The 23,086-nt window shown below is 47.4% G+C and overlaps 1 protein-coding gene across 12 annotated transcripts in view; it reads left to right on the top strand.

The window, feature by feature from the left end:
* nab (NGFI-A-binding protein homolog) overlaps nucleotides 1–23,086 on the top strand; it is a 1,330,987-nt gene that overhangs the window by 876,780 nt on the left and 431,121 nt on the right. The window contains exon 1 of one of the 12 annotated variants that reach the window (XM_070104967.1): nucleotides 16,835–17,143. The exons of 10 other annotated variants lie outside the window; for them this stretch is intronic. In XM_070104967.1, coding sequence (XP_069961068.1) covers nucleotides 17,071–17,143 — 73 coding nt within the window. In that variant the 5' untranslated portion in view covers nucleotides 16,835–17,070. Of the gene's footprint in view, nucleotides 1–16,834; nucleotides 17,144–23,086 lie in introns of those variants that run through there. One more of the 12 variants, XM_070104968.1, reaches the window with a different exon arrangement.

Genomic DNA, 23,086 nt, shown 5'->3' with positions numbered 1-23,086 from the left:
ACTGTTGTTAGTGTGTTGACAGCTGTTGTTAGTGTGTTGACAACTGTTGTTAGTGTGTTGACAAGTGTGTTGACTGTTGTTAGTGTGTTGACAACTGTTGTTAGTGTGTTGACAACTTTGTTAGTGTGTTGAGTGTGTGTTGACAACTTTGTTAGTGTGTTGACAACTTTGTTAGTGTGTTGACAACTGTTGTTAGTGTGTTGACAACTTTGTTAGTGTGTTGACAACTGTTGTTAGTGTGTTGACAGCTGTTGTTAGTGTGTTGACAACTGTTGTTAGTGTGTTGACAACTGTTGTTAGTGTCAACCACTGTTGTTAGTGTGTCAACCACTGTTGTTAGTGTGTCAACCACTGTTGTTAGTGTGTCAACCACTGTTGTTAGTGTGTCAACCACTGTTAGTGTGTCAACCACTGTTGTTAGTGTGTCAACCACTGTTGTTAGTGTGTCAACCACTGTTGTTAGTGTGTCAACCACTGTTGTTAGTGTGTCAACCACTGTTGTTAGTGTCAACCACTGTTGTTAGTGTCAACCACTGTTGTTAGTGTCAACCACTGGTGTTAGTGTCAACCACTGTTGTTAGTGTGTCAACCACTGTTGTTAGTGTCAACCACTGTTGTTAGTGTCAACCACTGTTGTTAGTGTCAACCACTGTTGTTAGTGTCAACCACTGTTGTTAGTGTCAACCACTGTTGTTAGTGTCAACCACTGGTGTTAGTGTCAACCACTGTTGTTAGTGTCAACCACTGTTGTTAGTGTCAACCACTGGTGTTAGTGTCAACCACTGGTGTTAGTGTCAACCACTGTTGTTAGAGTGTCAACCACTGGTGTTAGTGTCAACCACTGTTAGTGTCAACCACTGTTGTTAGTGTCAACCACTGGTGTTAGTGTCAACCACTGTTGTTAGTGTCAACAACCACTGTTGTTAGAGTGTCAACCACTGGTGTTAGTGTCAACCACTGTTGTTAACCACTGTGTCAACCACTGGTGTTGTTAGTGTGTCAACCACTGTTGTTAGTGTCAACCACTGTCAACCACTGTTGTTAGTGTCAACCACTGTTGTTAGTGTCAACCACTGTTGTTAGTGTCAACCACTGTTAACCACTGTGTCAACCACTGTTGTTAGTGTCAGTGTCAACCACTGTGTCAACCACTGGTGTTAGTGTCAACCACTGTTGTTAGAGTGTCAACCACTGGTGTTAGTGTCAACCACTGGTGTTAGTGTCAACCACTGGTGTTAGTGTCAACCACTGGTGTTAGTGTGTCAACCACTGGTGTTAGTGTGTCAACCACTGGTGTTAGTGTGTCAACCACTGTTGTTAGTGTCAACCACTGTTGTTAGTGTCAACCACTGTTGTTAGTGTGTCAACCACTGTTGTTAGTGTCAACCACTGTTGTTAGTGTCAACCACTGTTGTTAGTGTCAACCACTGTTGTTAGTGTCAACCACTGTTGTTAGTGTCAACCACTGTTGTTAGTGTCAACCACTGTTGTTAGTGTCAACCACTGTTGTTAGTGTCAACCACTGTTGTTAGTGTCAACCACTGTTGTTAGTGTCAACCACTGTTGTTAGTGTCAACCACTGTTGTTAGTGTCAACCACTGTTGTTAGTGTGTCAACCACTGTTGTTAGTGTCAACCACTGTTGTTAGTGTCAACCACTGTTGTTAGTGTCAACCACTGTTGTTAGTGTCAACCACTGGTGTTAGTGTCAACCACTGTTGTTAGTGTGTCAACCACTGTTGTTAGTGTCAACCACTGTTGTTGGTGCGTAGCGTTGGATGGATAGATACACAGTAGAGTAGGAAGTATTTTAAAACTTACGAGCTGAAGTTTATGCAATGTTTCGCCCAGGTTGGCTGTCTGTGACTTGATGTGATAGATCTTGTGATAGACCACAGCTGGAAAATATAGATTCTCTACTGCCCATTTAATTATTAAAGCATTGAGAGTACTGGGGATACCTCAAAGTACTTGCAGTGTATTCTCTGGAGTGGAGGCGAGAGAGATACTTGATAATATATACCTGGGAGATACTGGAGGGTCAGATCCCTAGCCTGCACACTACCATAGCAACATACTGGAGTGAGAGATATGATCTACACTACCATAACAACATACTGGAGTGAGAGATATGATCTACACTGCCATAACAACATACTGGAGTGAGAGATATGATCTACACTACCATAACAACATACTGGAGTGAGAGATATGATCTACACTACCATAACAACATACTGGAGTGAGAGATATGATCTACACTACCATAACAACATACTGGAGTGAGAGATATGATCTACACTGCCATAACAACATACTGGAGTGAGAGATATGATCTACACTACCATAACAACATACTGGAGTGAGAGATATGATCTACACTACCATAACAACATACTGGAGTGAGAGAGATGATCTACACTACCATAACAACATACTGGAGTGAGAGATATGATCTACACTGCCATAACAACATACTGGAGTGAGAGATATGATCTACACTACCATAACAACATACTGGAGTGAGAGATATGATCTACACTACCATAACAACATACTGGAGTGAGAGATATGATCCACACTACCATAACATACTGGAGTGAGAGATATGATCCACACTACCATACCATACTGGAGTGAGAGATATGATCCACACTACCATAACAACATACTGGAGTGAGAGATATGATCCACACTACCATAACAACATACTGGAGTGAGAGATATGATCTACACTACCATAACAACATACTGGAGTGAGAGATATGATCTACACTACCATAACAACATACTGGAGTGAGAGATATGATCTACACTACCATAACAACATACTGGAGTGAGAGATATGATCCACACTACCATAACAACATACTGGAGTGAGAGATATGATCCACACTACCATAACAACATACTGGAGTGAGAGATATGATCTACACTACCATAACAACATACTGGAGTGAGAGATATGATCTACACTACCATAACAACATACTGGAGTGAGAGATATGATCCACACTACCATAACAACATACTGGAGTGAGAGATATGATCTACACTACCATAACAACATACTGGAGTGAGAGATATGATCTACACTACCATAACAACATACTGGAGTGAGAGATATGATCTACACTACCATAACAACATACTGGAGTGAGAGATATGATCTACACTACCATAACAACATACTGGAGTGAGAGATATGATCTACACTACCATAACAACATACTGGAGTGAGAGATATGATCCACACTACCATAACAACATACTGGAGTGAGAGATATGATCTACACTACCATAACAACATACTGGAGTGAGAGATATGATCTCCACTACCATAACAACATACTGGAGTGAGAGATATGATCTACACTACCATAACAACATACTGGAGTGAGAATGATCTACACTACCATAACATACTGGAGTGAGAGATATGATCTACACTACCATAACAACATACTGGAGTGAGAGATATGATCTACACTACCATAACAACATACTGGAGTGAGAGATATGATCTACACTACCGTAACATACTGGAGTGAGAGATATGATCTACACTACCATAACAACATACTGGAGTGAGAGATATGATCTACACTACCATAACAACATACTGGAGTGAGAGATATGATCTACACTACCATAACATACTGGAGTGAGAGATATGATCTACACTACCATAACATACTGGAGTGAGAGATATGATCTACACTGCCATAACAACATACTGGAGTGAGAGATATGATCCACACTACCATAACAACATACTGGAGTGAGAGATATGATCTACACTACCATAACAACATACTGGAGTGAGAGATATGATCTACACTACCATAACAACATACTGGAGTGAGAGATATGATCTACACTACCATAACAACATACTGGAGTGAGAGATATGATCTACACTGCCATAACAACATACTGGAGTGAGAGATATGATCCACACTACCATAACAACATACTGGAGTGAGAGATATGATCTACACTACCATAACAACATACTGGAGTGAGAGATATGATCTACACTGCCATAACAACATACTGGAGTGAGAGATATGATCCACACTACCATAACAACATACTGGAGTGAGAGATATGATCTACACTACCATAACAACATACTGGAGTGAGAGATATGATCTACACTACCATAACATACTGGAGTGAGAGATATGATCTACACTACCATAACATACTGGAGTGAGAGATATGATCTACACTACCATAACATACTGGAGTGAGAGATATGATCTACACTACCATAACATACTGGAGTGAGAGATATGATCTACACTGCCATAACATACTGGAGTGAGAGATATGATCCACACTACCATAACAACATACTGGAGTGAGAGATATGATCCACACTACCATAACAACATACTGGAGTGAGAGATATGATCCACACTACCATAACAACATACTGGAGTGAGAGATATGATCTACACTACCATAACAACATACTGGAGTGAGAGATATGATCCACACTACCATAACAACATACTGGAGTGAGAGATATGATCTACACTACCATAACATACTGGAGTGAGAGATATGATCCACACTACCATAACAACATACTGGAGTGAGAGATATGATCTACACTACCATAACATACTGGAGTGAGAGATATGATCTACACTGCCATAACATACTGGAGTGAGAGATATGATCCACACTACCATAACAACATACTGGAGTGAGAGATATGATCCACACTACCATAACAACATACTGGAGTGAGAGATATGATCCACACTACCATAACAACATACTGGAGTGAGAGATATGATCCACACTACCATAACAACATACTGGAGTGAGAGATATGATCCACACTACCATAACAACATACTGGAGTGAGAGATATGATCCACACTACCATAACAACATACTGGAGTGAGAAATGTGGAGGTACATAGATGTCATCCAGCTACCAGCAGATATCAGAAATATTGGTGGATCCAGCAGGCTGTTGATGGCTGTGCGGATCTTCAGCACCTACAGCCCGGTTGACTGGCCACTGGAGATGGCTTGTAGAGGCTCTCAGACCAGACTGGTCTGGGACCTGGCTCAGTTATTTCCTACTCACATTATTGTCATTATTTCCCACACCAAATTGTGATAGAATTTATTTTTTTGATTTTGACTTATATGTAAAAACTTTAATTTTCCGATATTAGTTCTCACATATACTGTCTCTCTCCCATGATGGCAGAGACTGAGAGACAGAGATATTAGTTCTCACATATACTGTCTCTCTCCCATGATGGCAGACACTGAGAGACAGAGATATTAGTTCTCACATATACTGTCTCTCTCCCATGATGGCAGAGACTGAGAGACAGAGATATTAGTTCTCACATATACTGTCTCTCTCCCATGATGGTAGACACTGAGAGACAGAGATATTAGTTCTCACATATACTGTCTCTCTCCCATGATGGTAGAGACTGAGAGACAGAGATATTAGTTCTCACATATACTGTCTCTCTCCCATGATGGCAGAGACTGAGAGACAGAGATATTAGTTCTCACATATACTGTCTCTCTCCCATGATGGTAGACACTGAGAGACAGAGATATTAGTTCTCACATATACTGTCTCTCTCCCATGATGGCAGAGACTGAGAGACAGAGATATTAGTTCTCACATATACTGTCTCTCTCCCATGATGGCAGACACTGAGAGACAGAGATATTAGTTCTCACATATACTGTCTCTCTCCCATGATGGCAGAGACTGAGAGACAGAGATATTAGTTCTCACATATACTGTCTCTCTCCCATGATGGCAGAGACTGAGAGACAGAGATATTAGTTCTCACATATACTGTCTCTCTCCCATGATGGTCAGAGACTGAGAGACAGAGATATTAGTTCTCACATATACTGTCTCTCTCCCATGATGGCAGACACTGAGAGACAGAGATATTAGTTCTCACATATACTGTCTCTCTCCCATGATGGCAGAGACTGATGGCAGAGACTGAGAGACAGAGATATTAGTTCTCACATATACTGTCTCTCTCCCATGATGGCAGAGACTGAGAGACAGAGATATTAGTTCTCACATATACTGTCTCTCTCCCATGATGGCAGAGACTGAGAGACAGAGATATTAGTTCTCACATATACTGTCTCTCTCCCATGATGGCAGAGACTGAGAGACAGAGATATTAGTTCTCACATATACTGTCTCTCTCCCATGATGGTAGACACTGAGAGACAGAGATATTAGTTCTCACATATACTGTCTCTCTCCCATGATGGTAGAGACTGAGAGACAGAGATATTAGTTCTCACATATACTGTCTCTCTCCCATGATGGCAGAGACTGAGAGACAGAGATATTAGTTCTCACATATACTGTCTCTCTCCCATGATGGTAGAGACTGAGAGACAGAGATATTAGTTCTCACATATACTGTCTCTCTCCCATGATGGCAGAGACTGAGAGACAGAGATATTAGTTCTCACATATACTGTCTCTCTCCCATGATGGCAGAGACTGAGAGACAGAGATATTAGTTCTCACATATACTGTCTCTCTCCCATGATGGTAGAGACTGAGAGACAGAGATATTAGTTCTCACATATACTGTCTCTCTCCCATGATGGCAGAGACTGAGAGACAGAGATATTAGTTCTCACATATACTGTCTCTCTCCCATGATGGTAGAGACTGAGAGACAGAGATATTAGTTCTCACATATACTGTCTCTCTCCCATGATGGTAGAGACTGAGAGACAGAGATATTAGTTCTCACATATACTGTCTCTCTCCCATGATGGCAGAGACTGAGAGACAGAGATATTAGTTCTCACATATACTGTCTCTCTCCCATGATGGCAGAGACTGAGAGACAGAGATATTAGTTCTCACATATACTGTCTCTCTCCCATGATGGTAGACACTGAGAGACAGAGATATTAGTTCTCACATATACTGTCTCTCTCCCATGATGGCAGAGACTGAGAGACAGAGATATTAGTTCTCACATATACTGTCTCTCTCCCATGATGGCAGAGACTGAGAGACAGAGATATTAGTTCTCACATATACTGTCTCTCTCCCATGATGGTAGAGACTGAGAGACAGAGATATTAGTTCTCACATATACTGTCTCTCTCCCATGATGGCAGAGACTGAGAGACAGAGATATTAGTTCTCACATATACTGTCTCTCTCCCATGATGGCAGAGACTGAGAGACAGAGATATTAGTTCTCACATATACTGTCTCTCTCCCATGATGGCAGAGACTGAGAGACAGAGATATTAGTTCTCACATATACTGTCTCTCTCCCATGATGGCAGAGACTGAGAGACAGAGATATTAGTTCTCACATATACTGTCTCTCTCCCATGATGGCAGAGACTGAGAGACAGAGATATTAGTTCTCACATATACTGTCTCTCTCCCATGATGGTAGACACTGAGAGACAGAGATATTAGTTCTCACATATACTGTCTCTCTCCCATGATGGCAGAGACTGAGAGACAGAGATATTAGTTCTCACATATACTGTCTCTCTCCCATGATGGCAGACACTGAGAGACAGAGATATTAGTTCTCACATATACTGTCTCTCTCCCATGATGGCAGAGACTGAGAGACAGAGATATTAGTTCTCACATATACTGTCTCTCTCCCATGATGGCAGAGACTGAGAGACAGAGATATTAGTTCTCACATATACTGTCTCTCTCCCATGATGGCAGAGACTGAGAGACAGAGATATTAGTTCTCACATATACTGTCTCTCTCCCATGATGGCAGAGACTGAGAGACAGAGATATTAGTTCTCACATATACTGTCTCTCTCCCATGATGGCAGAGACTGAGAGACAGAGATATTAGTTCTCACATATACTGTCTCTCTCCCATGATGGCAGAGACTGAGAGACAGAGATATTAGTTCTCACATATACTGTCTCTCTCCCATGATGGTAGAGACTGAGAGACAGAGATATTAGTTCTCACATATACTGTCTCTCTCCCATGATGGCAGAGACTGAGAGACAGAGATATTAGTTCTCACATATACTGTCTCTCTCCCATGATGGCAGAGACTGAGAGACAGAGATATTAGTTCTCACATATACTGTCTCTCTCCCATGATGGCAGAGACTGAGAGACAGAGATATTAGTTCTCACATATACTGTCTCTCTCCCATGATGGCAGAGACTGAGAGACAGAGATATTAGTTCTCACATATACTGTCTCTCTCCCATGATGGCAGAGACTGAGAGACAGAGATATTAGTTCTCACATATACTGTCTCTCTCCCATGATGGCAGAGACTGAGAGACAGAGATATTAGTTCTCACATATACTGTCTCTCTCCCATGATGGTAGAGACTGAGAGACAGAGATATTAGTTCTCACATATACTGTCTCTCTCCCATGATGGTAGACACTGAGAGACAGAGATATTAGTTCTCACATATACTGTCTCTCTCCCATGATGGTAGACACTGAGAGACAGAGATATTAGTTCTCACATATACTGTCTCTCTCCCATGATGGCAGAGACTGAGAGACAGAGATATTAGTTCTCACATATACTGTCTCTCTCCCATGATGGTAGACACTGAGAGACAGAGATATTAGTTCTCACATATACTGTCTCTCTCCCATGATGGTAGAGACTGAGAGACAGAGATATTAGTTCTCACATATACTGTCTCTCTCCCATGATGGCAGAGACTGAGAGACAGAGATATTAGTTCTCACATATACTGTCTCTCTCCCATGATGGTAGACACTGAGAGACAGAGATATTAGTTCTCACATATACTGTCTCTCTCCCATGATGGCAGAGACTGAGAGACAGAGATATTAGTTCTCACATATACTGTCTCTCTCCCATGATGGTAGACACTGAGAGACAGAGATATTAGTTCTCACATATACTGTCTCTCTCCCATGATGGCAGAGACTGAGAGACAGAGATATTAGTTCTCACATATACTGTCTCTCTCCCATGATGGTAGACACTGAGAGACAGAGATATTAGTTCTCACATATACTGTCTCTCTCCCATGATGGCAGAGACTGAGAGACAGAGATATTAGTTCTCACATATACTGTCTCTCTCCCATGATGGTAGACACTGAGAGACAGAGATATTAGTTCTCACATATACTGTCTCTCTCCCATGATGGCAGACACTGAGAGACAGAGATATTAGTTCTCACATATACTGTCTCTCTCCCATGATGGCAGAGACTGAGAGACAGAGATATTAGTTCTCACATATACTGTCTCTCTCCCATGATGGCAGACACTGAGAGACAGAGATATTAGTTCTCACATATACTGTCTCTCTCCCATGATGGTAGACACTGAGAGACAGAGGGACAGAGAGACAGACACAGAGAGAGGAAGACAGAGAAACAGTGACAGAGAGACAGACACAGAGAGAGGAAGACAGAGAAACAGTGACAGAGAGACAGACACAGAGAGAGGAAGACAGAGAAACAGTGACAGAGAGACAGACACAGAGAGAGGAAGACAGAGAAACAGGGACAGAGAGACAGACACAGAGAGAGGAAGACAGAGAAACAGTGACAGAGAGACAGACACAGAGAGAGGAAGACAGAGAAACAGGGACAGAGAGACAGAGAGAGGAAGACAGAGAAACAGGGACAGAGAGACAGAGAGAGGAAGACAGAGAAACAGGGACAGAGAGACAGAGAGAGGAAGACAGAGAAACAGTGACAGAGAGACAGACACAGAGAGAGGAAGACAGAGAAACAGTGACAGAGAGACATAGAGGGAGAGAGACGGGGACAGAGAGACACAGAAAGAATGGGCAGTATATCTCTCACTGTATATACATTGAGATTTGTGTATATTCGTTTATATACATTGAGAGTTGAGTATATCTGTGTATATGCACTGAGAGGTGTATATTATTGTTGCTATCATTATTGTTATTAAAAAGCGCCAAACCCGCACGTTACCCGACGTTATTCACTAATAATGTTCAAAATACCACTTGTAGCGAGTATATTGTTGGTCATACACTGCCAGGAGGTATATACGACCTTCAGTTATACTCTGCGCATACATTGTCATGTATATTCCAGCATCAACATCCAGGTCTCGTACGCATATATACGTATGCGTGTTTTTTTGGGTCATATATGCGTACAGATAATTTTTGCGTATATACGATAGTTATACTGCTGGAGCATATAACACGTTAATATACGCGAGGTATATACCTTCCCGATCTCTTGTACGCATATATCTTGCTCGTGTATGCGTATTTGTGAGGTTATATATGCGTACAGATATTTTCTGCGTATATACGGTAGTTATATATACTGCTGGAGCATATAACACGTTAATATACGCGAGGTATATACCTTCCCGGTCACTGGTATTTCCACATTCATATATTCGTGCATATTAAGCCAAGAGTATAATACTGACATACGTATATACATTAAATCCGTATGTGTGTATTTGCATATACATGTGTGTAGGCTGGTTGTACCGGGGGGGGGGAGTGGTCTGTGGTTCAACCCCCTGAAGGTGGAGGTGGGTAAGTACACGGGTGATCTGAGTTATTGATCAAGCAGGCTGTTGCTGTCTACTTGGCGCTGTGTTGAAGCATTGATCAAGCAAACTGTTGTTGTCTGCTTAGCACTGTGTTGAAGCATTGATCAAGCAGGCTGTTGTTGCCTACTTAGCACTGTGTTGAACCATTGATCAAGCAGGCTGTTGTTGTCTACTTAGCACTGTGTTGAACCACTGATCAAGCAAACTATTGTTATCTACTCAGCACCGTGTTGGACCACTGATCAAGCAGACTGTTATCTACTTAGCACCGTGTTGGACCACTGATCAAGCAGACTGTTATCTACTTAGCACCGTGTTGGACCACTGATCAAGCAGACTGTTGTTGTCTACTCAGCACCGTGTTGGACCACTGATCAAGCAGACTGTTGTAGTCTACTTAGCACCGTGTTGGACCACTGATCAAACAGACTGTTGTAGTCTACTTAGCACCGTGTTGGACCACTGATCAAGCAGACTGTTGCTGTCTGCCGACTCTGTACTTCTCAATATTTATATCAAGACTATTAATTTTTACCAGTAAGTTGTAACAGCTGTTAAGTTTATTAGACTTCTGGACCCCTTTAACCCTTAGTTAAGGGATGTTAACCCCTTTAACCCTTAGTTAAGGGATGTTAACCCCTTTAACCCTTAGTTAAGGGATGTAAACCTCTCTCTCTCTCTCTCTCTCTCTCTCTCACACTTTCTTTACCAAGTTCGGACTTACAAAATTTAACAAAAATTTTGTATAATTGGATAAAAACAGAAATATTCTGACCATAAAAATTATTTAACTTCAAATTGATTGGATGAGGATTTTGATATTGATAGCCCGTCACTGTCTAAACTGCTGTCTAAACTGTCTAAACTGCTGTCTGAACTGTCTAAACTGTCTAAACTACTGTCTAAACTGTCTAAACTGCTGTCTGTTGTGGTGTGTCAGGTTGAAGATTGATATTGATGGTCAGTCACTGTCTAAACTGCTGTCTAAACTGTCTAAACTGCTGTCTGAACTGTCTAAACTGTCTAAACTACTGTCTAAACTGTCTAAACTGCTGTCTGTTGTGGTGTGTCAGGTTGAAGATTGATATTGATGGTCAGTCACTGTCTAAACTGCTGTCTAAACTGTCTAAACTGCTGTCTAAACTGTCTAAACTGCTGTCTGAACTGTCTAAACTGCTGTCTAAACTGTCTAAACTACTGTCTAAACTGTCTAAACTGCTGTCTGTTGTGGTGTGTCAGGTTGAAGATTGATATTGATAGCCCGTCACTGTCTAAACTGCTGTCTAAACTGTCTAAACTGCTGTCTGTTGTGGTGTGTCAGGTTGAAGATTGATATTGATAGCCCGTCACTGTCTAAACTGCTGTCTAAACTGTCTAAACTGCTGTCTGAACTGTCTAAACTGCTGTCTGTTGTGGTGTGTCAGGTTGAAGATTGATATTGATGGTCAGTCACTGTCTAAACTGCTGTCTAAACTGTCTAAACTGCTGTCTGTTGTGGTGTGTCAGGTTGAAGATTGATATTGATGGTCAGTCACTGTCTAAACTGTCTAAACTGCTGTCTGTTGTGGTGTGTCAGGTTGAAGATTGATATTGATGGTCAGTCACTGTCTAAACTGTCTAAACTGCTGTCTGTTGTTGTGTGTCAGGTTGAAGATTGATATTGATAGCCCGTCACTGTCTAAACTGTCTAAACTGTCTAAACTGCTGTCTGTTGTGTGTCAGGTTGAAGGTTGATATTGATAGCCCGTCACTGTCTAAACTGTCTAAACTGTCTAAACTGCTGTCTGTTGTGTGTCAGGTTGAAGATTGATATTGATGGTCAGTCACTGTCTAAACTGCTGTCTAAACTGTCTAAACTGCTGTCTGTTGTGTGTCAGGTTGAAGATTGATATTGATAGCCCGTCACTGTCTAAACTGCGGTCTAAACTGTCTAAACTGCTGTCAGTTGTGGTGTGTCAGGTTGAAGGTTGATATTGATGGTCAGTCACTGTCTAAACTGCTGTCTAAACTGTCTAAACTGCTGTCTAAACTGTTGTCTAAACTGTCTAAACTGCTGTCTGTTGTGTGTCAGGTTGAAGATTGATATTGATAGCCCGTCACTGTCTAAACTGCTGTCTAAACTGTTGTCTAAACTGCTGTCTGAACTGTCTAAACTACTGTCTGTTGTGTGTCAGGTTGAAGATTGATATTGATGGTCAGTCACTGTCTAAACTGCTGTCTAAACTGCTGTCTAAACTGCTGTCTAAACTGCTGTCTAAACTACTGTCTAAACTGCTGTCTGTTGTGTGTCAGACAGGTTGTAGGGGTAGACAGTAGTTGTTCCTGCTACTGCTGTTGTTAGTGGTAGTTTGTGGTGGTGTTGGTGGTGCTGGTAGTGGTGGTGGTTCTATGTTGGTGGTGCTCGTAGTGGTGGTGCATGTGGTGATGGTAGTGGTGGTGCATGTGGTGATGGTAGTGGTGGTGGTGTTGGTGGTGCATGTGTTGGTGTTGGTGGTGCATGTGGTGGTGTTGGTGGTGCATGTGGTGTTGGTGGTGCATGTGGTGTTGGTGGTGCATGTGGTGGTGTTGGTGGTGCATGTGGTGTTGGTGGTGCATGTGGTGTTGGTGGTGCATGTGGTGGTGTTGGTGGTGCATGTGTTGGTGTTGGTGGTGCATGTGGTGGTGTTGGTGGTGCATGTGGTGTTGGTGGTGCATGTGGTGTTGGTGGTGCATGTGGTGGTGTTGGTGGTGCATGTGTTGGTGTTGGTGGTGCATGTGGTGGTGTTGGTGGTGCATGTGGTGTTGGTGGTGCATGTGGTGTTGGTGGTGCATGTGGTGGTGGTGCTCGTGGTGTCCACATGTCGCTGACACACAAATAATAATGGTGAGGCACCTTGCTAAAAACGCCTGTACGAACACGCATTGTCAACCATCACTCCTAACCCTGCCACCACCCCTGCTGCCACCACCCCTGCTGCCACCACCCCTGCTGCCACCACCCCTGCTGTCACCACTCCTGCTGTCACCACTCCTGCTGCCACCACCCCTGCTGCCACCACCCCTGCTGCAACCACCCCTGCTGCCACCACCCCTGCTGCCACTACCCCTGCTGTCACCACCCCTGCTGCCACCACCCCTGCTGCCACCACCCCTGCTGCCACCACCCCTGCTGCCACCACCCCTGCTGCCACCACCCCTGCTGCCACCACCCCTGCTGTCACCACCCCTGCTGCCACCACCCCTGCTGCCACCACCCCTGCTGCCACCACCCCTGCTGCCACCACCCCTGCTGTCACCACCCCTGCTGTCACCACCCCTGCTGCCACCACCCCTGCTGCCACCACCCCTGCTGCCACCACCCCTGCTGCCACCACCCCTGCTGCCACCACCCCTGCTGTCACCACTCCTGCTGCCACCACCCCTGCTGCCACCACCCCTGCTGCCACCACCCCTGCTGCCACCACCCCTGCTGTCACCACCCCTGCTGCCACCACCCCTGCTGCCACCACCCCTGCTGCCACCACCCCTGCTGCCACCACCCCTGCTGCCACCACCCCTGCTGCCACCACCCCTGCTGCCACCACCCCTGCTGCCACCACCCCTGCTGTCACCACCCCTGCTGTCACCACTCCTGCTGCCACCACCCCTGCTGCCACCACCCCTGCTGCCACCACCCCTGCTGTCACCACCCCTGCTGCCACCACCCCTGCTGCCACCACCCCTGCTGCCACCACCCCTGCTGCCACCACCCCTGCTGTCACCACCCCTGCTGCCACCACCCCTGCTGCCACCACCCCTGCTGCCACCACCCCTGCTGCCACCACCCCTGCTGTCACCACCCCTGCTGCCACCACCCCTGCTGCCACCACCCCTGCTGCCACCACCCCTGCTGGCACCACCCCTGCTGCCACCACCCCTGCGGCCCCCACCCCTGCTGTCACCACCCCTGCTGTCACCACCCCTGCTGCCACCACCTCTGCTGCCACCACCCCTGCTGCCACCACCCCTGCTGCCACCACCCCTGCTGCCACCACCCCTGCTGCCACCACCCCTGCTGCCACCACCCCTGCTGTCACCACCCCTGCTGCCACCACCCCTGCTGCCACCACCCCTGCTGCCACCACCCCTGCTGCCACCACCCCTGCTGTCACCACCCCTGCTGCCACCACCCCTGCTGCCACCACCCCGGCTGCCCCCACCCCGGCTGCCACCACCCCTGCTGCCACCACCCCTGCTGTCACCACCCCTGCTGCCACCACCCCTGCTGCCACCACCCCTGCTGTCACCTCCCCTGCTGCCACCACCCCTGCTGCCACCACCCCTGCTGCCACCACCCCTGCTGCCACCACCCCTGCTGCCACCACCCCTGCTGCCACCACCCCTGCCCTATCAACCCTGCTGCCACCACCCCTGCTGCCACCACCCCTGCTGCCACCACCCCTGCTGCCCCCCCCCCGGCTGCCACCACCCCTCCTGCCACCACCCCTGCTGCCACCACCCCTGCTGCCACCACCTCTGCTGCCACCACCCCTGCTGCCACCACCCCTGCTGCCACCACCCCTGCTGCCACCACCCCTGCTGCCACCACCTCTGCTGCCACCACCCCTGCCCTATCAACCCTGCTGTTGCCACCCCTGCTGCCACCAACCCTGCTGCCACCACCTCTGCTGCCACCACCCCTGCTGCCACCACCTCTGCTGCCACCACCCCTGCTGCCACCACCTCTGCTGCCACCACCCCTGCCCTATCAACCCTGCTGTTGCCACCCCTGCTGCCACCACCCCTGCTGCCACCACCTCTGCTGCCACCACCCCTGCCCTATCAACCCTGCTGTTGCCACCCCTGCTGCCACCACCCCTGCTGCCACCACCCCTGCTGCCACCACCCCTGCTGCCACCACCCCTGCTGTTGCCACCTTCACCACAGTAACTGCAGTACTGCTGGAAGGTAAATTGGGAACTGTCGTGCATTGTGAACCACAAGGATATACACTGAGAGGTGTATGTCCCATTACGGACCCATTACGGGTTTAGCGCTTCTCAATGAATAATAATAACAGTAACAATAAATATATATATATATATATATATATATATATATATATAGGTAAATAGGTCTCAGATTCCTATTTTTTCTCATTGCGCGGTCTGTGTACGTTGCAGTCCCCTCCCCTAATTCCCCCCTCCCCTCACCCCCATCAGTGCGACCAAACCCCCCACTTCCCGCACCTCCGTCACTCCCCCCCATTCCTACAAGATTATTTCCCCTTCCCCCCTTCCCCCCTTCCCTGCCTCTCTCTCTCTCTCTCCCTTACATTTGCATTTCCCTCCTTTCTCTTCCTCCCCCTTCCCACCCTCCCCCCTCTCACCCCTCCCACCTTCCCTCCCCCCCTCAGTCAATGCACCTACCCATAACTCAACCCATTCACACCCCCCTATGCATTCCTCCCCCCATTCCCACACTTCCCCCCATCACTCCCCATCACCCCCACTCCCCCCATCATCTTTCCTCCTGGTCCATCTAGGAATATCTCATTCAGTTGGTGTTTGACGCTGAGTTGAGCGTAGTGGTGCTGGTGGTAGTGCTGGTAGTACTGGTAGTACTGGTAGCGCTGCTCCTACTGCTTTAAGTCTCTCCAGTAACACTAACCTCTCACCAGTGCTCTAATTCCTTCTTTAGGGAGTTGGAATATATAGTTTAAACGTATATACACAGAGATATATACATCTCTGGGTGTATATACCCTGTGCTAGTAGTGGTGGTTTGTGAGGTGCTGGTAGTGGTGGTTTGTGAGGGGCTGGTAGTGGTGGTTTGTGAGTGGCTGGTAGTGGTGGTTTGTGAGGGGCTGGTAGTGGTGGTTTGTGAGTGGCTGGTAGTGGTGGTTTGTGAGTGGCTGGTAGTGGTGGTTTGTGAGGGGCTGGTAGTGGTGGTTTGCGAGTGGCTGGTAGTGGTGGTTTGTGAGGGGCTGGTAGTGGTGGTTTGTGAGGGGCTGGTAGTGGTGGTTTGTGAGGGGCTGGTAGTGGTGGTTTGTGAGGGGCTGGTAGTGGTGGTATGTGAGGGGCTGGTAGTGGTGGTTTGTGAGGGGCTGGTAGTGGTGGTTTGTGAGGGGCTGGTAGTGGTGGTTTGTGAGGGGCTGGTAGTGGTGGTTTGTGAGGGGCTGGTAGTTGTGGTTTGTGAGGGGCTGGTAGTGGTGGTTTGTGAGGGGCTGGTAGTGGTGGTTTGTGAGTGGCTGGTAGTGGTGGTTTGTGAGGGGCTGGTAGTGGTGGTTTGTGAGTGGCTGGTAGTGGTGGTTTGTGAGGGGCTGGTAGTGGTGGTTTGTGAGGGGCTGGTAGTGGTGGTTTGTGAGGGGCTGGTAGTTTTTAAACAGGTGATACTGGTAGCAGTGGTGCTGTGCTGACGGTGGTGCTGTGGTGACGGTGGTGCTGTGGTGACTGTGGTGCTGTGCTGACGGCGGTGCTGTTCTGACGGCGGTGCTGACGGAGATGACGGCTGACTAATGGACCAGCACAACGGCTCTCTCACTCGTCAACTTCCGGCATCAGCAGTAATGGATAATCACGATTACGATGGTACGGAAGTGAGCGAAATGTGATCATGCTGGTCCGGTAGGGACCCAAAAAGTTGTAATACGTTCGTCTCTTAATTTCCGACACGTTTCAGCCATGTTGTGTATGGGAGGAGTGGAAGCCTGGTAAATGTTTCGCACTCTGACAATATTATTGATTTTTTCTATACACACGTAAGGAAGGTGACAGGTAAGTCTTACTGTCTGGTGTACATGTAAGATGCCAGGTAAGTCTTACTGTCTGGTGTACATGTAAGATGCCAGGTAAGTCTTACTGTCTGGTGTACATGTAAGATGCCAGGTAAGTCTTACTGTCTGGTGTACATGTAAGATGCCAGGTAAGTCTTACTGTCTGGTGTACATGTAAGATGCCAGGTAAGTCTTACTGTCTGGTGTACATGTAAGATGCCAGGTAAGTCTTACTATCTGGTGTACATGTAAGATGCCAGGTAAGTCTTACTGTCTGGTGTACATGTAAGATGCCAGGTAAGTCTTACTGTCTGGTGTACATGTAAGATGCCAGGTAAGTCTTACTGTCTGGTGTACATGTAAGATGCCAGGTAAGTCTTACAAATACATACTTCCTAAGTCGTAACATTGCCAACATGGTAGACCTGGTCTTAAACCGAGTCTTGGGGCAGATAATTCCAAGGACATCTGACAGATTGTGGTTACCACCGTAGCAGTGGTGTTATAGGTGTTGTGGTTGCCCTGGCGACGAAGGGGGGGGGGTAGTTGTAGGTCCTATAATGTTTGTTATGCTTATTTGCAATGTTTGTACTTGCTCAGGTGTGTTGGCTTAATTAGTGTATTGTTGTGTTTAGGTTGAATAATGTAGTGTTGTGTGGTGGGTTGTGGTAGTGTTGTGTGGTGTTGTGTGGTGGGTTGTGGTAGTGTTGTGTGGTGTATTGTGGTGCTGTGTGGTGGGTTGTGGTTGTGTTGTGTGGTGGGTTGTGGTGTTGTGTGGTGGGTTGTGGTAGTGTTGTGTGGTGGTGGTAGTGTTGTGTGGTGGTAGTGTTGTGTGGTGGTGGTAGTGTTGTGTGGTGGTAGTGTTGTGTGGTGGTAGTGTTGTGTGGTGGTGGTAGTGTTGTGTGGTGGTGGTAGTGTTGTGTGGTGGTAGTGTTGTGTGGTGGTGGTAGTGTTGTGTGGTGGTGGTAGTGTTGTGTGGTGGGTTGTGGTAGTGTGTGGTGTATTGTGGTAGTGTTGTGTTGTGGGTTGTGGTAGTGTTGTGTGGTGGGTTGTGGTAGTGTTGTGTGGTGTATTGTGTTGTGTGGTGGGTTGTGGTAGTGTTGTGTGATGTATTGTGTTGTGTGGTTGGTTGTGGTTGTGTTGTGTGGTGGGTTGTGGTGTTGTGTGGTGGGTTGTGGTGTTGTGTGGTGGGTTGTGGTAGTGTTGTGTGGAGGGTTGTGGTAGTGTTGTGTGGTGGGTTGTGGTAGTGTTGTGTGGTGTTGTGTGGTGGGTTGTGGTTGTGTTGTGTGGTGGGTTGTGGTGTTGTGTGGTGTATTGTGGTAGTGTTGTGTGGTGGGTTGTGGTAGTGTTGTGTGGTGGGTTGTGGTAGTGGTGGGTTGTGGTGTTGTGTGGTGGGTTGTGGTAGTGTTGTGTGGTGGGTTGTGGTTGTGTTGTGTGGTGGGTTGTGGTAGTGTTGTGTGGTGTATTGTGATGTTGTGTGGTGGGTTGTGGTAGTGTTATGTGGTGGGTTGTGGTAGTGTTGTGTGGTGGGTTGTGGTAGTTGTGGGTTGTGGTAGTGTTGTGTGGTGGGTTGTGGTAGTGTTGTGAAGTGTATTGTGGTGTTGTGTGGTGGGTCGTGGTAGTGTTGTGTGGTGAGTTGTGGTAGTGTTGTGTGGTGGGTTGTGGTAGTGTGTGGTGGGTTGTGGTAGGATTGTGTGGTGGGTTGTGGTAGTGTTGTGTGGTGGGTTGTGGTAGTGTTGTGTGGTGGGTTGTGGTAGTGTTGTGTGGAGGTTTGTGGTAGTGTTGTGTGGTGGGTTGTGGTAGTGTTGTGTGGAGGGTTGTGGTAGTGTTGTGTGGTGTATTGTGGTAGTGTTGTGTGGTGGGTTGTGGTAGTGTTGTGTGGTGGGTTGTGGTAGTGTTGTGTGGTTCGTTGTGGTAGTGTTGTGTGGTGGGTTGTGGTAGTGTTGTGCGGTGGGTTGTGGTAGTGTTGTGTGGTGGGTTGTGGTAGTGTTGTGTGGTGGGTTGTGGTAGTGTTGTGGTGGGTTGTGGTAGTGTTGTGTGGTGGGCTGTAGAGTTCTGTGGTGGGTTGTGGTAGTGTTGTGTGGTGGGTTGTGGTAGTGTTGTGTGAAGGGTTGTGGTAGTGTTGTGGTGGGTTGTGGTAGTGTTGTGTGGTGGGTTGTGGTAGTGTTGTGTGGAGGTTTGTGGTAGTATTGTGTGGTGGGTTGTGGTAGTGTTGTGTGGTGGGTTGTGGTAGTGTTGTGTGGTGGGTTGTGGTAGTGTTGTGTGGTGGGTTGTGGTAGTGTTGTGTGGTGGGTTGTGGTAGTGTAGTGTGGTGGGTTGTGCTAGTGTTGTGTGGTGTATTGTGGTAGTGTTGTGTGGAGGTTTTGTGGTAGTGTTGTGTGGAGGTTTGTGGTAGTGTTGTGTGGTGGGTTGTGGTAGTGTTGTGGGTTGTGGTGGTATTGTGTGGTGGGATGTGGTAGTGTTGTGTGGAGGTCTGTGGTAGTGTTGTGTGGTGGGTTGTGGTAGTGTTGTGTGGAGGGTTGTAGTGGAGGGTTGTGGTAGTGTTGTGTGGTGGGCTGTGGTAGTGTTGTGGTGGGTTGTGGTAGTGTTGTGTGGTGGGTTGTGGTAATGTGTGGTGGGATGTGGTAATGTTGTGTTGTGGGTTGTGGTAGTGTGTGGAGGGTTGTGGTAGTGTTGTGTGGTGGGTTGTGGTAGTGTTGTGTTGTGGGCTGTGGTAGTGTTGTGTGGAGGTTTGTGGTAGTGTTGTGTGGTGGGTTGTGGTAGTGGGGTGTAGGGCCCTGGTGGCCTGGTGGTTAACGCTCTGGCTTCACACGGTGATGGCCTGGGTTCGATTCCCAGCCAGAGTAGAAACATCGGACGTGTTTCTTTCCACCTGTTGTCTATGTTCCCCATCAGTAAAATGGGTACCTGGGTGTTAGTCGACTGGTGTGGGTCCCATCCTGGGACACTGACCTAAGGAGGCCTGGTCACAGACCGGGCCGCGGGGGCGTTGACCCCGGAACTCTCTCCAGGTAAACTTCAGGTCTCCAGTGTTGTGTGGTGGGTTGTGGTAGTGTTGTGTGGTGGGTTGTGGTAGTGTTGTGTGGTGGGTTGTGGTAGTGTTGTGTGGTGTTGTGTGGTGGATTGTGGTAGTGTTGTGTGGAGGTTTGTGGTAGTGTTGTGTGGTGGGTTATGGTAGTGTTGTGTGGAGGGTTGTAGTGTTGTGTGGAGGGTTGTGGTAGTGTTGTGTGGTGGGCTGTGGTAGTGTTGTGTGGTGGGCTGTGGTAGTGTTGTGTGGTGGGTTGTGGTAATGTGTGGTGGGATGTGGTAGTGGTGGGTTGTGGTAGTGTGTGGTGGGTTGTGGTAGTGTTGTGTGGAGGGTTGTGGTAGTGTTGTGTGGTGGGTTGTGGTAGTGTTGTGTGGAGGTTTGTGGTAGTGTTGTGTGGTGGGTTGTGGTAGTGTTGTATGGAGGATTGTATGGAGGTTTGTGGTAGTGTTGTGTGGAGGGGTGTGGTAGTGTTGTGTGGTGGGTTGTGGTAGTGTTGTGTGGTGGGTTGTGGTAGTGTTGTGTGGTGGGTTGTGGTAGTGTTGTGTGGAGGTTTGTGGTAGTGTTGTGTGGTGGGTTGTGGTAGTGTTGTATGGAGGATTGTATGGAGGTTTGTGGTAGTGTTGTGTGGAGGGGTGTGGTAGTGTTGTGTGGTGGGTTGTGGTAGTGTTGTGTGGTGGGTTGTGGTAGTGTTGTGTGGTGGGTTGTGGTAGTGTTGTATGGAGGATTGTATGGAGGTTTGTGGTAGTGTTGTGTGGAGGGGTGTGGTAGTGTTGTGTGGTGGGTTGTGGTAGTGTTGTGTGGAGGGGTGTGGTAGTGTTGTGTGGTGGGTTGTGGTAGTGTTGTGTGGTGGGTTGTGGTAGTGTTGTGTGGTGGGTTGTGGTAGTGTGTGGTGGGTTGTGGTAGTGTTGTGTGGAGGGGTGTGGTAGTGTTGTGTGGTGGGTTGTGGTAGTGTTGTGTGGTGGGTTGTGGTAGTGTTGTGTGGTGGGTTGTGGTAGCGTTGTGTGGTGGGTTGTGGTAGTGTTGTGTGGAGGGTTGTAGTGTTGTGTGGAGGGTTGTGGTAGTGTTGTGTGGAGGGTTGTGGTAGTGTTGTGTGGTGGGTTGTGGTAGTGTTGTGTGGTGGGCTGTGGTAGTTGTGTGTGGTGGGTTGTGGTAGTGTGTGGTGGGTTGTGGTAGTGTTGTGTGGTGGGTTGTGGTAATGTGTGGTGGGATGTGGTAGTGTTGTGTGGTGGGTTGTGGTAGTGTTGTGTGGTGGGTTGTGGTAGTGTTGTGTGGTGGGTTGTGGTAGTGTTGTGGGTTGTGGTAGTGTTGTGTGGTGTATTGTGGTAGTGTTGTGTGGTGGGTTGTGGTATTGTGTGAAGGGTTGTGCTAGTGTTGTGTGGTCTATTGTGGTAGTGTTGTGTGGAGGTTTGTGGTAGTGTTGTGTGGTGGGTTGTGGTAGTGTTGTGGGTTGTGGTAATAGTGTGTGGTGGGATGTGGTAGTGTTGTGTATAGGTCTGTGGTAGTGTTGTGGTAGTGTTGTGTGGAGGGTTGTAGTGTAGTGTGGAGGGTTGTGGTAGTGTGTGGAGGGTTGTGGTAGTGTTGTGTGGAGGTTTGTGGTAGTGTTGTGTGGTGGGTTGTGGTAGTGTTGTGTGGTGGGTTGTGGTAGTGTTGTGTGGTGGGTTGTGGTAGTGTTGTGTGGTGGGTTGTAGTGTGTGGAGGGTTGTGGTAGTGTTGTGTGGTGGACTGTGGTAGTGTTGTGTGGTGGGTTGTTTTAATGTGTGGTGGGATGTGGTAGTGTTGTGTGGTGGGTTGTGGTAGTGTGTGGTGGGTTGTGGTAGTGTTGTGTGGAGGGTTGTGGTAGTGTTTTGTGGTGGGTTGTGGTAGTGTTGTGTGGAGGTTTGTGGTAGTGTTGTGTGGTGGGTTGTGGTAGTGTTGTATGGAGGGTTGTGTGGAGGGTTGTGGGAGTGTTGTGTGGTGGGTTGTTGTAGTGTTGTGTGGAGGTTTGTGGTAGTGTTGTGTGGAGGTTTGTGGTAGTGTTGTGTGGAGGGTTGTGGTAGTGTTGTGTGGTGGGTTGTAGTAGTGTGTGGGGGGTTGTGGTAGTGTTGTGTGGAGGGTTGTGGTAGTGTTGTGTGGTGGGTTGTGGTAGTGTTGTGTGGAGGGTTGTGGTAGTGTTGTGTGGTGGGTTGTGGTAGTGTTGTGTGGTGGGTTGCGGTAGTGTTGTGTGGTGGGTTGTGGTAGCGTTGTGTGGTGGGTTGTGGTAGTGTGGTGGGCTGTGGTAGTGTTGTGTGGTGGGTTGTGGTAGTGTGTGGTGGGTTGTGGTATTGTGTGGAGGATTGTGGTAGTGTTGTGTGGTGGGTTGTGGTAGTGTGTGGTGGGTTGTGGTATTGTGTGGAGGATTGTGGTAGTGTTGTGTGGTGGGTTGTGGTAGTGTTGTGTGGTGGGTTGTGGTAGTGTTGTGTGGAGGTTTTTGGTAGTGTTGTGTGGTGGGTTGTGGTAGTGTTGTGTGGAGGGTTGTGGGAGTGTTGTGTGGTGGGTTGTATTGTGTGGTGGGTTGTGGTAGTGTTGTGTCGAGGTTTGTGGTAGTGTTGTTTGGAGGGTTGTGGTAGTGTTGTGTGGAGGGTTGTGGTAGTGTTGTGTGGAGGGTTGTGGTAGTGTTGTGTTGAGGGTTGTGGTAGTGTTGTGTGGTGGGCTGTGGTATTGTGTGGTGGGTTGTGGTATTGTTGTGTGGTGGGTTGTGGTATTGTTGTGTGG

The sequence above is a fragment of the Cherax quadricarinatus genome, chromosome 96 (assembly GCF_038502225.1).
Source record: "Cherax quadricarinatus isolate ZL_2023a chromosome 96, ASM3850222v1, whole genome shotgun sequence".
Classification (NCBI taxonomy): domain Eukaryota; kingdom Metazoa; phylum Arthropoda; class Malacostraca; order Decapoda; family Parastacidae; genus Cherax; species Cherax quadricarinatus.
The sequence above is the reverse complement of the archived record's forward strand: the minus strand, read 5'-3'. Positions and strand labels throughout refer to the sequence as shown.